Here is a 15,751-nt window from a genome sequence, read left to right as displayed (position 1 = left end):
ACCACTGTTGAAACCACTATTGGAACAACTGTTGGAATTACTGGAACCACTGTTGGAACCATTGTTGGAATCACTGTTGGAACCAATGTTGGAATCATTGTTGGAACAACTGTTGTAACTACTGGAACCACTGTTGAAACCACTATTGAAACAACTGTTGGAACTACTGGAACCACTGTTGACTCTTGAACTTCAATATAAAAAATTGAGGTAGCTGAACTATCAAACTAATTATTAATAATAAAATTGGACTTGTATTTGAAAATTACTTTCAAGATGCTTGTGATCCTCAAAGGGATAAAGTGAATTTGTGGAATTTTTAAAGTTTGGAGATAATTGGATGGTCTTTTACTTGGTACTGGTCATGAGAGACTCCCGAATCCAACTTCAGAGTGAACAAGTGTGATCTGACCTAAGCAGGTTACCGGTGTGTACCAGGAGGTGCCCCGCAACCCTGTGAGGTCACAGAATGACTCGTCCGCAAAGAAAAGTAAATGCAGAAGAATGAACGAATAATTCAATCTATTTATCCTTCTCACATCACATTGCTCCCCCAACGTAGTCTCATTACTCCACATACGAGAAGAAAAAAGCGTGGTTAAGCAATTGCTTCACTTCTGTCTGTCTGTCTACAAATGTCAGTTTATGATCGAGGAAACAACTTCATTTAATTTGAACGTTATATTTTGAACACAAATTGCAAAAACGAACCTGCAGTTTAGTGGTACATTGGCTTCATCCCAACCACACATGCACAGGAGAGATAATTTTTTACTCTTTGTGCCTGTCTGGCAGTCAAACAAAATTGAAAATCATTCCAAACAGAAAACTTGCTTTTTTAGTGATGTCATAAAGGACACAAACAACAGGCAAGAACCAATTCAACGTGCTAGATTAGGTGGTGTATAAGACGGTGCATCAGCGGTGGTAAAACCCAGAATTTCTAATCACGTAGTGGTACGTACACATATATTATTTGTACGCACTCCTGCAGAACCGCCTTTAGAGGCCATTTTTCTCTGCAGAGCGGGGGTTGGCCTTTTTTTGGGCACTGTGGTCCCCTTTTTGAAGCAATGTTTTATGGCCGGATGCCCTTCCTGCCGCCAACCCTGTTAGTCGCCTCTTGCGACACACAGGGAATTTCCAGTGAACTGGTACTCAATTTGCCGACCTCAGAAGGATGACAGGATGAGTCAACCCCCCTGGCGTTAATTCAGCGATAGACCGGGATTCGAACCCAGGATCCTAGGATCCCAAGCTGGCACCAGTCTTGTACAAACTCCTGTAGACACCTTAAAAAGGGATAAACCAACTTACCGAAATATCACAGCATTTCCTCTGAATAAACCAAGTGGGTTTGGTATTAAAAAAAAAAAACATTTCATCAAAAGTTGTACATCCTTCTGATGAGGAATCCAAAGGCATAGAGACAATGGTCATGTGGACAATCGCTCTACAACTAATTTACATCAACAATGTCTCAGAGGTTTTTTATTTTAGCCATCAAGACCAAATGGTTGGTATATAGTGAACCATAGTTACTACGACAAGCAACGGACCCCATAGGAATTATGGCATGAACATCTCACTCTGATCGGACCCTGTGGACATTGTGGCAGGAACTCCATACTCTTAAAGTCAGTGTGGTGCTGAATTTTCAATTATTCTTTTTTAATTCATTCACAGGTTGACACCCAAGGATTTGAGAAGTGACATATGGGCCAGGTGAACGTATGTTGGTATGAGGAAGGACACCCAACAAAAGAGTCCTCATTTCCGTGCCAGCGCTCGCTTTCCCTCTCCCTTCTTGGGCTTTTCTTTTCCACGGAGTTTCCGTAATCTCTTCATCTCGTCCTTGAAGTCCTCGTGCTCATCCCTGGTAGGGTAGTATGCAACGAAGTGTTACCATGGGGAATTCAACAAACTCTACAATACAGAATCATACTTCATGAACCTTTTTCAAAATAGGCATTCAAATATGATTACAATATTAAATAGTAAGCATCTCAAAATGCAAAGCCCATCCGGGTCCGCTTTGCACTCAAACCAAACTTGATGAAAGAAACAACTTAAACTCAGAAATTCTACTCCATCGCCAATATGCCTCGGCGTACTCCCTGCCAGTGACAACGGGTTGATGGCCTCGTTGACTGTCCTAAAAATAAACAAGTTTGATTTAACTCCCTTCAGCTGATCATGGATTTGGATTGGGGACGATCTGAGATGGTGGTGAGCAGCTGTCGTTGATGGCCTGGAGAGGAGAATGAGATTGAAGAGGATTTGAAAGTTGAATCCATGGGGTTTTTTTTTTTTTTTTTTTTTTTTTTTTTTGTATACAAGAGCGAACATTAATCGTGAAAGAGCGAACATTAATCACACAGAAAGACAAACCGACACGTAAAACATATAACATCGGGAGCGGTAGACAAGATGGGGAGAGAGGGGGAAGGACACAAACACAACATTTGAGAGCAGGGACCGAGAGACATGGAGACATCGAGAGATCTGAGAGAGGGCGAGGGCTTTGGGGGGGGGGGGGGCATGGGAAGGGGGCGGTGGGAGAGGTATAAAACATATGGACACTGCCAGGACTTCCAGGAAAGAAGTTGGAATTTCAAACAAGGTGGATCTGGGGTGAATTAGCGGGGGTAGAAAAGATCAAGGTTTTGGATGGGGGAAGATAAGAGATGGTGGTGAACAGCTGTTTTAAAGACCTGGAGGGAGCAGTGGGATTGAAGGGAGTGAGGGAGTTTGTTCCAGAGGCGTGAGAAAAGAGGAATGAAAGAGTGAAGGTGAGCAGAGAGCCGAGATTTCGGCAGTTTAACCATCAGAGGGTTGCTGGCAGATCTTGTGCGACCTGTAGGAATATTTGGGGGACAGAGCACAGAGAGAGCTGGGGGTGCAAGGCCGGAGAGGAGTCGGTAGAAGACAGAAAGACCACCTACCTGCCTGCGGTGAGTGAGTGAAAGGCCCTCAGAGATAGCTTCATCGCGGGAGATTCCAATAATTCTGAAAGCTTTGGTTTCAACAGCGTGAAGCCGAGCTAGGTGTGAGGCAGGAGCACCGGCCCATAGGGGAAAACAGTATTCCATTGAGCTGCGGATGAAAGCCTTGTATGTGGTGAGGAGCTCAGGTGTGCCGAGGAAGGACTTCGCACGACGGTGGATGCCCAGTCGGCGACTGGCTTTGGAGGCCAGCTTGGAAATGTGGTTTTCCCAAGAAAGATCATGGCAGATAGTGAGACCCAAAATCTTGAGCGACAGAACTTCTTGGAGAGGATTGTTGAGAAAGTAGATGGGAGGGTTGTCCAGTCGATCTTTTCGGAGAGACATAGTAAGAGTGTGAGATTTGTCAGGATTGAAAGACATGTTCCACTTGTTTGACCAGTCTGTGATTTTGTCCAGGTCTTCAGAGAGTGAGGAGGCAGCAGACTGCCGATCTGAGGGAAGAGGAATGGAGCGGCAGAGAGTGGAGTCATCAGCAAAGAGATAGAGAGGATTTTCGAGAGAGTCAGAGAGATCATTGATGAAGACCAGAAAAAGCACGGGGCCCAGAACACTGCCTTGGGGAACTCCAGCCTGAACAGGAAGAGGAGATGAGAGAAACCCATTCAGGGCCACACGTTGACGACGACTAGAGAGGAAGTCCGCCAGCCATGCGTGGAGATTTCCATGGATACCAAAGGAGGAGAGTTTGGTGAGCAGAGCGGGGTGCCAGACCGTGTCGAAGGCACGTGATATGTCGAGGGAGACAGCTCTAATTTCCTGTTTGGCATTGAGGACCTCCATCCATTGTTGAGACAGCAGAAGCAGCATGTCCAGAGTAGAGTGACCTGGTCTGAAACCAAATTGATGATCAGAGATCAAGCCATTGGAGAAGAGGAAAGATTTCATATCCGAAGCAATGATGGATTCCATGACTTTGCTGATAATTGGGAGAAGGCTGATTGGTCTGTAGTTGCTAGGATCTGTTTTTGCACCTTTTTTGTGCAAAGCGGTGATGTTGGCTGATTTCCAAGCAGATGGCAGTTGACCTTGAGCAAAAGAGAGGGTGAAGAGAACAGAGAGAGGGTGAGATAGAGCAGCAGAGCAGGATTTTAGGACCCGTGGGCTGATGCCGTCGGGTCCAGTTGCAGAATCAGAGTCGAGGGTTGACAGAAACTTTTCCACCTTGTCAGGAGGAAAGGACACGGAGTCCAGGAGCAGCAGGGTACGACTGGGTATGGTGGGTACAGAGAGGGATGGGTTTGGGACACAAGATTTAGAGGCAAACACAGAGTTGAGGCATTCAGCTTTTTCACGTGCGGAGTCAGCTGTGTAGCCGTTTGAGGTAAGGGAGGGGATGGAGGGGGAACAAACACCAGAAACGGATTTGTCCAGACGCCACCAGGATTTGGAAGAGGGAGACAGATAAGAGAGTTCGGTCTTGAGAACGGAGAGATATTGTTTCCTGGCTCTCCTGAGGGTGGACACACACTTGTTTCGGGCTTTGTGAAAGGAAATGAGATTTCCTTCCGTTGGATTTGCTTTCCAGGAGACGAAGGCAAGTTGTTTCTGGGCAACAGCCTCACCACAAGATTCCGTGTACCATGGACGGGAGGAAGGGTATGACAACTGAAGACGAGATGGGATAAATCTGTGCATGAGAGAGAGCAATTTACTTTGGAAGGATTCCCAGGATGAGTTGATGTCAGAGGTGGTAGAGATGGGAGACCAGTCCAGATGATTGATGGCTGCTTGAAGACCGTGCCAGTTGGCCTGAGTGAAATGCCAGACTCGTCGACGTTGAGCAGGCTCCCTGAGGATGGTCAGAGAGATGTCCACTTTAACAAGGACATGATCAGATGATCCGATCGGAGCAGAAGAAGAGCAGCAGACATTTTCAGGGAAGTTAGTCATAACCAAGTCCAGAAGAGAAGATGTTCCGTTGACTGAGATCCGGGTCGGGAAATTGACAGATTGTGTCAGTCCCAGTGAGTCGCAGAAGTCCTTTGCTGAGGAGCCATGGCTGGTGAGAGAGGTACCCACACCCAGCCAACTGGCATGATGACAGTTGAAATCACCACATATGAGGAAGAGAGAGTTGGGATGAGTAGATAGAAGTTGGTCTATATCATCAGACAGCGAGATGTAGATGGAGTCATCACTGTTTGGTGGACGGTACAACACACATATGAACAAGAGGTGGGAGCGAAGGGGAAGCCGTAGCCAGAGGTATTCCTGGGGGTGAGGTGGAGAGAGTGCAGTGCAGGGCGAGTGAGGAAGAGAGTTTTTTATAAAGATAGCAACCCCGCCTCCAGGACGAGGCTCAGGTCTATCATACCGGAGGAGGGAGTAGCCCGGGAGAGATACTATGGAATCAGAGACATCATAAAGGAGGAAAGTTTCTGTTAAGCAGATCACGTCTGGTTTGACAGAAGCAACCTGTATGGAGAGATCAGTTAAGTTTGAACGAAGGCCCCGGATGTTTGAGGTCCATACCGTTAATGAAGAGGAAGGGGGAGCATCAGATACAGAACAGGGGGGAGGAGGGGTAGGGTAAGATGTGGAAGAGGTGGAAGAGGTAGGGAGAGCTGTTGAAGGTGTGTCAGAGATTTCAGAATAGCTCGGAGAAAGGGAAGGATGGGGCGGACAAAAGGTTTGATGGTGATTGGGTGAGCCACAATGAGGTGTTATTTGAGGAGGGGGAAGAGCGAGGCAGAAGGTTGGGGGAGATGGAGGTGAGAGTTTGAAGGGGGAAGAAGCGGGGAGGACGCTTTGAGGAGGGGGAGTGAGAAAGAGGAACAACAATAGGAACAACAAGAGGAACAACAAGAGGTTAGGAAATAAGAGGAACAACAAGAGGTTAGCAGTGATCTTGGATTTAGGGGAGGTTGGTGGTGGACCGTGTGACTCCTGCAGAAAACTGGAGGCGGGAGGGGAAGGGACAAAGCATGGAAAGAGCAGAGGGTGCAAGACCAGAAAATATGTGGCAAAAGACAAAGAGATCACTGACCTGTCGGCAATAGGGAAGTGATAAGCCCCATTTATTCAGCTTCATCGCAGGAGATTCCAATAAACATGAACGCCTTGGTTTCCAAGGCGTCAAGATGAGCAAGATGAGAGGCAGAGGAGCCAGCCCGGAGGGAAGAGCAGTACTCCATCAAGCTGCGGATGAAGGCCTAGTAGGTGGATAGTTCAGGTGTGCCAAGAAAGGACTTTGTACAACAGAGGATGCCCAGTCAGTGGCTGGCTTTGGAGGCCAACTTTGAAATGTGGTTTGCCCAAGAAAGATATGGCTGATAGTGAGACCCAGAAGTTTGAATGACTGAACTTCATCAAGAGGATTGTTAAGAAAGTAGATAGGAGGGTTTGCCAGATAATCTTTTCAGAGAGACATAGTGAGAGTGTGAGATTTGTCAGCATGAAATACATATTCCAATTGTTAGACCTGTTTGTGATTTTTTTTCCCCAAGGACTGAAGAGAGGAGGGAAGAGGCTTCAAGCTTCCTGTCTGAAGGATGAGCGATGTCACTGTGAAGGGTAGAGTCGTCAGCAAATATATATAGGGGATTTTCCAGAGAGCCAGAGATCATTGATGAAGATTGGGAATAGGACTGGGCCCAGAACACTGCCTTGGGGAACTCTATCCTTGACAGGGAGAGGAGATGAAAGGATTCCGTTGACAGCCCCACGTTGGCTACGAGAGTAGAGGAAGTCAGTAAGCCATGTGTTGTTGGCCTTGGATGCCAGAGGCAGAGAATTTGGAGAGGAAGGAAGGATCCCAGACTGTATCAAAAGCACGAGATACGTCTAGATAGATGGCACTGATCTCACGTCTGATATTGAGGGCCTCAATCCATTGTTGGGTGAATAGCCTGTCATCCTTCTGAGGTCGGCAAATTGAGTACCAGCTTGCTGGGATGAATGATCCCGGTGTGTACCCCGGTTTAGCATAGGTACACCGTATCCCTGCGCATCGTAAGAGGCGACCAAGGGTTGGTGTCAGGAAGGGCATCCGGCCATAAAAACATTGCCTCGAACAGGGAACCATGATTGTCATGGGACCCGCAAGGCTAACCCCCGCTCTGGCGGGGAAAATGGCCTTAAAACGATCATTCATTCATTCAAACCAAAGCTTTCAGAATCATTGGAATCTCTCGCGATGAAGCTACCTCCGAGGGCCTTTCACTCACTCACCGCAGGCAGGTTGGTGTTTTTTCTGTCTTCTACCGACTCCTCTCCGGCCTATATCCCCCAGCTCTGTCTGTGCTCTGTCCCCCAAATATTCCTACAGGTCGCACAAGATCTGCCAGCAACCCTTTTCTGGTGAAACTGCCAAAATCAAGACTCTGCTCACCTTCACTCTTTCATTCCTCTTTTCTCCCGCCTCTGGAACAAACTCCCTCACTCTCTTCAATCCCACTCCTCCCTCCATGCCTTTAAAACAGCTGTTCACCACCATCTCTTATCTTCCCCCATCCAAAACCTTGATCTTTTCTACACCCGTGAATTCACCCCAGATTCACTTTATTGAAGTACCGACTTCTTTCCTGGAGGTCCTAGCAGTGTCCATGTGTTGTATACCTCTCCCACCCCTCCCTTCCCCTGCCCTCTCCCTCCCACAGATCTCCCGATGTCCCTGCTCTCAAATGTTGTGTTTGTGTGCTTCCCTCTCTCTCCCCATCTTGTCTCCCGCTCCCTTTATTGCATATTTTGTGTGTCTATTTGTTGTTGTTTTTTGTGATTAATGTTAGCTCTTACACGAGCCTCGATCTTGTATCCAAAAATAAAAAATAAAAAAAGGGTGGGAGTGTGTGCACGCACACGCACACCTATCTAGTCCCATTGGCAAGGGGCAGAGCTAATCACGATCAGCTTGCTATCAGACGTTTATAATGAAGAGCCAAGCATGGTGGTCACGCAGGGTGGAGATGAAGTATTAAGTGTAAACAAGTCGCGTACCGATACAAGCCCATGAACCGGAGGTTACGCATTAGCGTGTGGTACTCGTTGTGCTGCGGGTAGTAATCGTAAACCTCGGGGCGTAATCCCGGGGGCATTTCGCTGAAAAGCTTCACCACGCGCATCGAAACCTGGTCTGTAGGTCTCGTCAGCTCCCCAAAGATCCTTGCACTCAAGTTTGCCATGCTTTTCGCATACTTGGTCGCTCCTGCCATTTCTTTCAACAGCGGGTTCTGAGGGACAATTGGAGACATCACCTTCACTTTGTTAGTCCTTCTTCATTTCGCTACACCATCTAAAGCTCGTGCTGGAGCTAGTTTTGTATGAACTTCAAAGACATTTGGGGGGGGGGGTCACATAGTTATGAGCCGAGTGCTGAAACAGGATCACCATCATGCCAACTTCAAACAGAGACATTTTAGGCAAAGCACAATAAATTGTTAGTTTCTCGTCAACGCCAGCTTCCAATTTTATGGCTGCTTCCATTTTTGATATACTTACTATTTTCTCTCGGGATCTTAAAAAATAAACAATACCAACATTTTGCGGTCCATATAGGCCTCGTGCTCACTCTTGTGCTCATGCAATTGAAATCAACTAGGGCATGCCCGTACTATATATAAGCTAGGACGTGCCCGTACGTGCTACGTGGGTGCCCGTTCCTTGCCAAAAAAAAAAAAAAAAAAAAATTTGTGTAGGGGTGTGTGTGTGTAAACATCCTAGGGCGTGCCCGTACGTGGGTGCAAAAAAACATGCGTGCAAACAACAACAACAAAAAAAAACTTTGAAACCACGTGGCAGTAACGACCACAGAACCCCCCCCCCCCCCTCTATTTACATGAATGGTTTGGTCCATTCGCAACGACCACAGAACCCCCCCCTCTATTTACATGCAATGGTTTGGTCCAAAGCGAACGGCTTGCAGTGTTTGGTAAAGAAATCGCCATAGCTCGGTAAGTACTTGTCCGATTAATATGAAACCTTGAAAAGGCACATCCTCGGGTCCCCAGCAATATACCTGGCAAGTTTAAAGTATATCGGACCCGTGGTTGTCGAGAAACAGCGGTCACAGACAAACATACACACATACACACATACACACATACACACAGAGATTAATGGAATTATAGATAGACTAGGGCATTGCCCGTACTATATCTATATCTAAAATTATATCCCCCCCCTCTATTTACATGAAATGGTTTGGTCCAAAGCGAACGGCTTCCGGAGTTTGGTAAAGAAATCGCCATCGCGTGCACAAACGCGCAGGAAAGCGAATGAATCGCAAATTCGTTTTTATTAGTTTTAAAACATAGTTTAACGCCAACATAGTTTGCAAACGTGAAATAAATGAATACGCTCTCAAATGTGCCATCCGAGGCAGAGTGTGTCCGCCACGTTCGGCACTCGCGATAGTTCGCTGCTCTCTGATTGGTTGAATCGTTTTTTGGACATAGCTCGGTAAGTAATTGTCCGATTAATATGAAACCTTGAAAAGGCACATCCTCGGGTCCCCAGCAATATACCTGGCAAGTTTAAAGTATATCGGACCCGTGGTTGTCGAGAAACAGCGGTCACAGACAAACAAACGTACAAACGTACAAACGTTTCTTATAACTGTCTACCAGTCTCTGACATCGACTGAGAGAAATTTTTGCCCACTCCTCCATGCAGAATTCTTTCAGCTGTGCGATGTTTGAGGGGTTTCTTGCATGCACAGCTCATCCCCCCCACAACATCACGATGGGATTTAGATCCGGGCTTTGACTTGGCCATTCCAGAACCCTCCATTTCTTTCTTTTCAGCCATTCCTTGGTGGATTTACTGGTATGTTTCGGGGCAGAATTAACGCGTCAATTAACGGTCATTGTCATGTTGCAAGGTCCACCTTCGGTTGAGCTTCAACTTTCCGACAGATGGCATCAAATTATCCTCAAGCACCCTCTGGTACAATGAAGAATTCATAGTGGATTCTATGATGGTGAACTGCCCAGGCCCTGATGCAGGAAGGCTGCCCCAAACCATAATATTTCCACCACCATGCTTTACAGTTGGTATCAGGTTCTTGTGGTCAAATGCTGTCTTTAGTTTTTGCCAAACATGTCTTCTAACTTTGACTCATCTGTTGAGAGCACATTGTTCCAGAAGTGCTGGTCTTTGCCTCGGTGTTCATTAGCAAACTTTAGTCTTGCCCTGATGTTCTTTCTGGACAGCAAAGGTTTCCTCCTGGCACACCTCCCATGTAGATCAAATTTGTGCAGCCTCTTTCTAATGGTAGACTCGTGCACTTTGACATCAACAGTGGCAAGAGCTACCTGTAGGTCCCGTGATGACATTCTGGGGTTCTTAGAGACTTCTTTCAGCATCTTGCAGTCTGCTCTCGGGCTGAACTTGCTGGGGCGGCCTGGCCTGAACAAGTTGGCAGTTGTTTGGAATCTTCTCCACTTGCAGATGCTCTTCCGGACAGTCGAATGGTTGATTTCAAATTGTTTGGAGATCTTTTTAAATCCCTTCTCAGACTCGTAGGCATCTATAACCTTCTTGCTGAAGGCCTCAGAGAGCTCTTTTGATCTAGGCATGGTGACGCCGCACACTTCAACAACAAAGAGCAAACCAAATGAAATGTCTGAAATTTTTAAATAAGACAGGTTCCTCCAAGATCTTCTCTAACGATGTTCTAATCATTTGCACCTGAGCTGGTGCACCTGATTCTAATTTTAGGTATTTGAAGTAGTGATAAATGTGGGGGTGTACTTACTTTTTCCACATGCGAAATTTGCATTTATATTTAAATTATTCAATGGACTACAAAATGTAAATGTTTCATGATATTTGTTATATTATATCAAACCTTTATCTGTCAATATTGTTGAAATGAAGATCAAATAGCTGTATGCTGAAATATGTTGAAAAAGTCCGCTCTTTACATGGGGTGTACTTACTTTTTCACGTCACTGTATATACTAGGGCATGCCCGTACTATATCTATATCTAAAATTATATCCCCCCCTCTATTTACATGAAATGGTTTGGTCCATGAAATGTTTTGGTCCATTCGCAACGCCAAAGCGAACGGCGAACGCTTTACATGAAATGGTTTGGTCCATGAAATGTTTTGGTCCATTCGCAACGCCAAAGCGAACGGCGAACGGCTTGCGAGTACAGTGACAATCCCCCCGGGGTTTTAATTAGTTTTAAAACGGAGCTTGGCAACCGCTGGCGTTCTTTAGCCGGCAGCTTCGCCCGCCCGAACGCCGTTACAGTACCTTCGACCGCGAGTTGCTCGGACTTCACTTGGCGGTCAGGCACTTCCGCCATCTGCTCGTGCGAGTACAGTGACAATCCCCCCCCCCCCCCTCTATTTACATGAAATGGTTTTTATTAGTTTTAAAACATAGTTTAACGCCAACATAGCGCCAACATAGTTTGCAAACGTGAAATAAATGAATACGCTCTCAAATGTGCCATCCGAGGCAGAGTGTGTCCGCCACGTTCGGCACACGCGATAGCTCGCTGCTCTCTGATTGGTTGAATCGTTTTTTGGACATAGCTCGGTAAGTAATTGTCCGATTAATATGAAACCTTGAAAAGGCACATCCTCGGGTCCCCAGCAATATACCTGGCAAGTTTAAAGTATATCGGACCCGTGGTTGTCGAGAAACAGCGGTCACAGACAAACAAACGTACAAACGTACAAACGTACAAACAAACACACAGAGATTACTGGAATTATAGATAGATGAGAGTGAGAACACAGTGTCCTTGTGTTTTATACTTCTCCCCCCCCCCCCCCTTCCCCTCCCACAGATCTCCCGATGTCCCTGCTCTCAAATGTTGTGTTTGTGTGCTTCCCCCTTCTCTCCCCATCTTGTCTTCCGCTCCCCTTATTATATACTTTGTGTGTCTGTTTGATTTTGTTTTTTTGTGATAAATGTTAGCTCTTTCACGAGCCTCGATTCTGTATACAAAAATATATATATATATATATATTTTAAAAATCTCTTCTGCAAGTGCGCTTGTTCACGCCGCTCAGCGAGTGCGGATTTTGAGACACGTACATATACGTATGTACGTAACGTAGACAGTTAAGTTAGCTAGCTCTAGCATACTCGTTATCGATCTCAAGAACACACTTTATTGGTACCTTTAATTGAGCTACTGACGAAGTACAGTAGACCTAGGTCTTAAAATGGTCTTCCTTTGTGTATGCATTCGGAAGGCTAGCAGAAAGTTTTTGAAGCCATGGTTCACTCCTCTGGTGTTCGACCGAACCCAGACTCTGGGAGATATTTTCATCGCATTTGCAAATGGGGAATTCGACCAGGGATCGCCCATCGATGATATAAACTACCAGACAGCTCAGGTCAGTAGTGCAAGTCTGCATATATGTAGTATCGGTTCAGTACGTACAAGCGTCCAGTACAGCGGACAGTGCCACTGCTGCAGTAGATGTTGACGTATTGGGTATATGGGATGTGTGGTGGTGGTAGTGCTAGTCTTGGGTCAAGTAGACTTCACCATATGGTGGCCATCTTGGAAAAAATATCAAGAAACTGGAAAATATAAAATAGTAAAATGCCCCCTCCTCATTTTGTTTTTTAAATCCCGGACGAGAAACTAATCATGTATTTTTACCAGGTCTTAAAGACTTAAAATAAAAGAGAAAATATTATTTCTGACCAACAGGTAAGGGTAGTAAAGAGTCCAGCTGTGGTTAAATGGGCATTCTTGGGCAGGGTAATATGGCGGTCGACTGGCATCAACTGAACTGTTCCTATTGACCAGCATCGTATGAACAACGCCAGGAATGGGACGGGAGGAGTTGAGGATGATACATCCCAATTTTTGTTTAATATAAAACCTCTCCCACCTCCCCAAACTCCGCGGGAATGCGGCTGCGCAGTGGTGAGAGCGAGAGCACGCAAAGGACAGCCGGCTTAACGTCCAGTCACAGTGACGATGTCCTTCATGATGCAGCACCATGGCGCACGTGATGTTTAGAGTCGAATCTACCCGACTCTCATAACAATCCGAATGAAGCACGTGGCTGATGGGACCGACCAGCTGCTCTCCAGTCACACTCCACAGTGACAGAGCCCATGAGGGTCACAAGCAGCGAAATGATTGAATTAAAACACGTCCGAGAACCAAGAAACAAATTCCTGTTTATAATTCGGAGAAATATGACTTTAAAAAACAAGCAAGACAGGCTCAAAAAAGAATATATAAAAACGAATACCTTCCCCGAAGGACACGAAATAATTACTGTCTCTCTCCGGAAGGTCGGAAGTTCTCTTTCGGGTTCTACGTCCCCTTCTTCTTCTTCTTCTTCTTCTTTTTTTAGGCTTTAATGGCATTTATCAGAGCCGCTAGGCTCTATATACGCCACTCACCAAAACTTTAACGTGATAGTCAAGGAACCATTAGGTTTCCCTATAATTTCATAGGAGATTCCCCGCTCTTTTACAAATCTCCTTATCGTTTTGCAGAGTCGAGGTGCTTCTGGTTCAACAAGCTTATAATTTCCGGCAGATGTGACACTTTAATCCCCATATCTCTAATTTCCTTAAAAAGGCATCATCTGAATAACCTCATTTCGAGGGAAATGTACAAATAGGTGGGTCAGATCTTCGGAATCCCTGCAATGTTCGCAATATCCTGTAAAGTAAAGTGGCAACCTACTCCACGAAGGTAGGAATTTAGGCGACAGTGTCTCATCCTACAGCGAGATACCTGATCTCTCCGAGCAAACCTGAGAACTTTAACTGGAAGTACCACAGCTATTTACACCTGTGTGTGTTTGAGAAGAATCAAGGTCCAGACCAATCTCCGCCAAAATTCTCACTCTTCTTCTTCATCAGATGTCGTATCTCACTGTGATACGCCCTCATGCGTCCAAAATCAGATTGGCATTTGCATCATTATATGGCATTTATATATTACTAGCAGAAGTACCCGGCATTGTCGGGCGGGGGAGGGGAGGGGAGGGGGAAGAGGAGGGGAGGGGGAAGAGGAGGGGAGGGGAGGGGGAAGAGGAGGGGAGGGGAGGAGAGGGGGGGAGGGGAGAAGAGGGGGGGGAAGTACCGGGCTCCGTGTATAAACGTGAGGGAGAAGAGGGGGGAGGGGGAGGTGGAGGGGGAGGGAAGGTTGGAGGGGGAGGGGGGAGGGGAGGGGAAGGTGGAGGGGGAGGGGGGAGGGGAGGGGAGGGGGAGGGGGAGGGGGAGGACAGGGGGAGGAGAGGGGGGAGGGGGGGAGGGGGCGCGAATCGTCGAATCAGCGCGCTGCTCTGCCACCGATTCAGATTCCGTGTATAATATTCCTCGCTGAAAAAAAATATGGATCTAAAGATGAAAGAAAAAAAACCTATGTGGTGTGAATGGAAATGTTCCTCGCTGAAATGTGAAAAAACGCAATCGCGCGGCAAGGAACATCACGTGATCGCTCTGAGCGATCGATTGCAACTCTGCGTCGTGTCGTGGGCGTGGCCAACGTGGCCTCATGCTCCCAGGTGATTGGCTAACTCGAGCTCGAGAGAGCCATAATGCGCTACGTTATGGCAAAAAATATGGCTCTAAAGATGAAAGAAAAAAAAAACCTATGTGGTGTGAATGGCAATGTTCCTCGCTGAAATGTGAAAAAACGCAATCGCTTTTCGGTCTGAAATACGTTGCGAACGCGTAACTGAGTTAATGGCGGCAAGGAACATCACGGCAAGGATGGGGGATGGGAGGGGAGGGGAGGAGGATGAGGATGAGGGGAGGGTAAGGGTGGATGGGGGAGGGGAAGGGGGGAAGGGGAGGGGGTAGGGTGTAGGGGGAAGGGAGGGGTAGGGTGGAGGGGGAAGGGAGGGGAAGGGGAAGGGGGGAAGGGGAGGATGGAGGGGGGAGGGGAGGAGGGAGGAGGGAGGGGAGGGGGAAGGGGGGAGGGGGGAGGGGAGGGAGAGGGGGAGGGGGGAGTGGAAGGGGGGGAGGGAAGGATGGAGGGGGAAGGGAAGGATGGAGGGGGGAGGGGAGGACGGAGGGGGGTGTGGGGGTGGGGAGGGGGAGGGAGAGGGGGTGGGGAGGGGGAGGGGAGGTGGGGGAAGGGAGGAGGAGGGGGAGGGGAGGGGGAGGAAGAGGGGGGAGGGGAGAGGAAGGGGAGGAGGGGAGGGGTAGCAAGGGGGAGGGGGAGGGGAGGAGAGGGGAGGGGAGGAGAGGGAGGGGGAGGGGGGAGGGTAAGTGGGGAAGGGGGGAAGGGGGAGGGGAAGGGGGGAAGGGGGAGGGGAATGGGGAAGAGGAGGGGGTAGAGTGGAGGGGAAGGGAGGGGGTAGGGTGGAGGGGGAAGGGAGGGGGAAGGGGAGGATGGAGGGGGGAGGGGAAGGGGGGGAAGGGGAGGATGGAGGGGGGAGGGGAGGACGGAGGGGGGAGGGAGGTAACATTACATTACACACACACAAACTGTGTTTTATGTTCAATGGTCTGGCGGCAGGGATGGAACATCACGTGATCGCTCTGAGCGAATCAGCGCGCTGCTCTGCCACCGGCTCAGATTCCGTGTATAATATTCCTCGCTGAAAAAAATCTATGTGAAACACGCTACTATCTCTGCTAAATCATGCTAAATCATGCTAAATGCTAATCATGCTAAAATCTATGCTACTTGCTGTGAGTTTATGGCGGCAAGGAACATCATGTGATCGCTCTGAGCGAATCAGCACGCTGCTCTGCCACCAGCTCAGATTCCGTGTAAAAAAAAAAAGGATCTAAAGATGAAAGAAAAAAAAACCTATGTGGTGTGAATGGCAATGTTCCTCGCTGAAATGTGAAAAA

The 15,751-nt window shown here is 47.5% G+C and overlaps 1 protein-coding gene across 2 annotated transcripts; it reads right to left on the bottom strand.

Moving 5' to 3' along the window:
- Nucleotides 1-755: 755 nt before the first annotated feature.
- On the bottom strand, nucleotides 756-13,216 carry MRPS33 (mitochondrial ribosomal protein S33). Of its 2 annotated transcripts, none has more exons than XM_078768650.1 (3): nucleotides 13,183-13,216; nucleotides 7,944-8,176; nucleotides 756-1,876 (listed from the first exon to the last, which is right to left on the bottom strand). In XM_078768650.1, the coding sequence occupies exons 2-3, from the start codon at nucleotides 8,156-8,158 to the stop codon at nucleotides 1,771-1,773; spliced, it is 321 nt and encodes a 106-aa protein (XP_078624776.1). In that variant the 5' UTR covers nucleotides 8,159-8,176; nucleotides 13,183-13,216; the 3' UTR covers nucleotides 756-1,770. The 2 variants fall into 2 exon arrangements, with proteins under 2 accessions (XP_078624776.1, XP_078624775.1); XM_078768649.1 differs by lacking the exon at nucleotides 13,183-13,216 and adding an exon at nucleotides 12,354-12,491.
- Between the last annotated feature and the right edge of the window lie 2,535 nt (nucleotides 13,217-15,751).

Source organism: Myxine glutinosa (genome assembly GCF_964187855.1).
Source record: "Myxine glutinosa chromosome 12 unlocalized genomic scaffold, kmMyxGlut1.1 SUPER_12_unloc_2, whole genome shotgun sequence".
Taxonomy (NCBI): Eukaryota; Metazoa; Chordata; class Myxini; order Myxiniformes; family Myxinidae; genus Myxine; species Myxine glutinosa.
Note: the sequence above shows the minus strand (reverse complement) of the source record. Positions and strands in the feature narration are given on the sequence as shown.

Excerpts from the sequence above, each read along its gene's own strand:
- MRPS33 (XM_078768650.1), bottom strand. The coding sequence starts at position 8,158 with ATGGCAGGAGCGACCAAGTATGCGAAAAGCATGGCAAACTTGAGTGCA. Across the intron at positions 1,877-7,943 it reads CGGTTCATGGGCTTGTATCG|GGATGAGCACGAGGACTTCA; the intron begins GTACGCGACTTG and ends CTACCCTACCAG.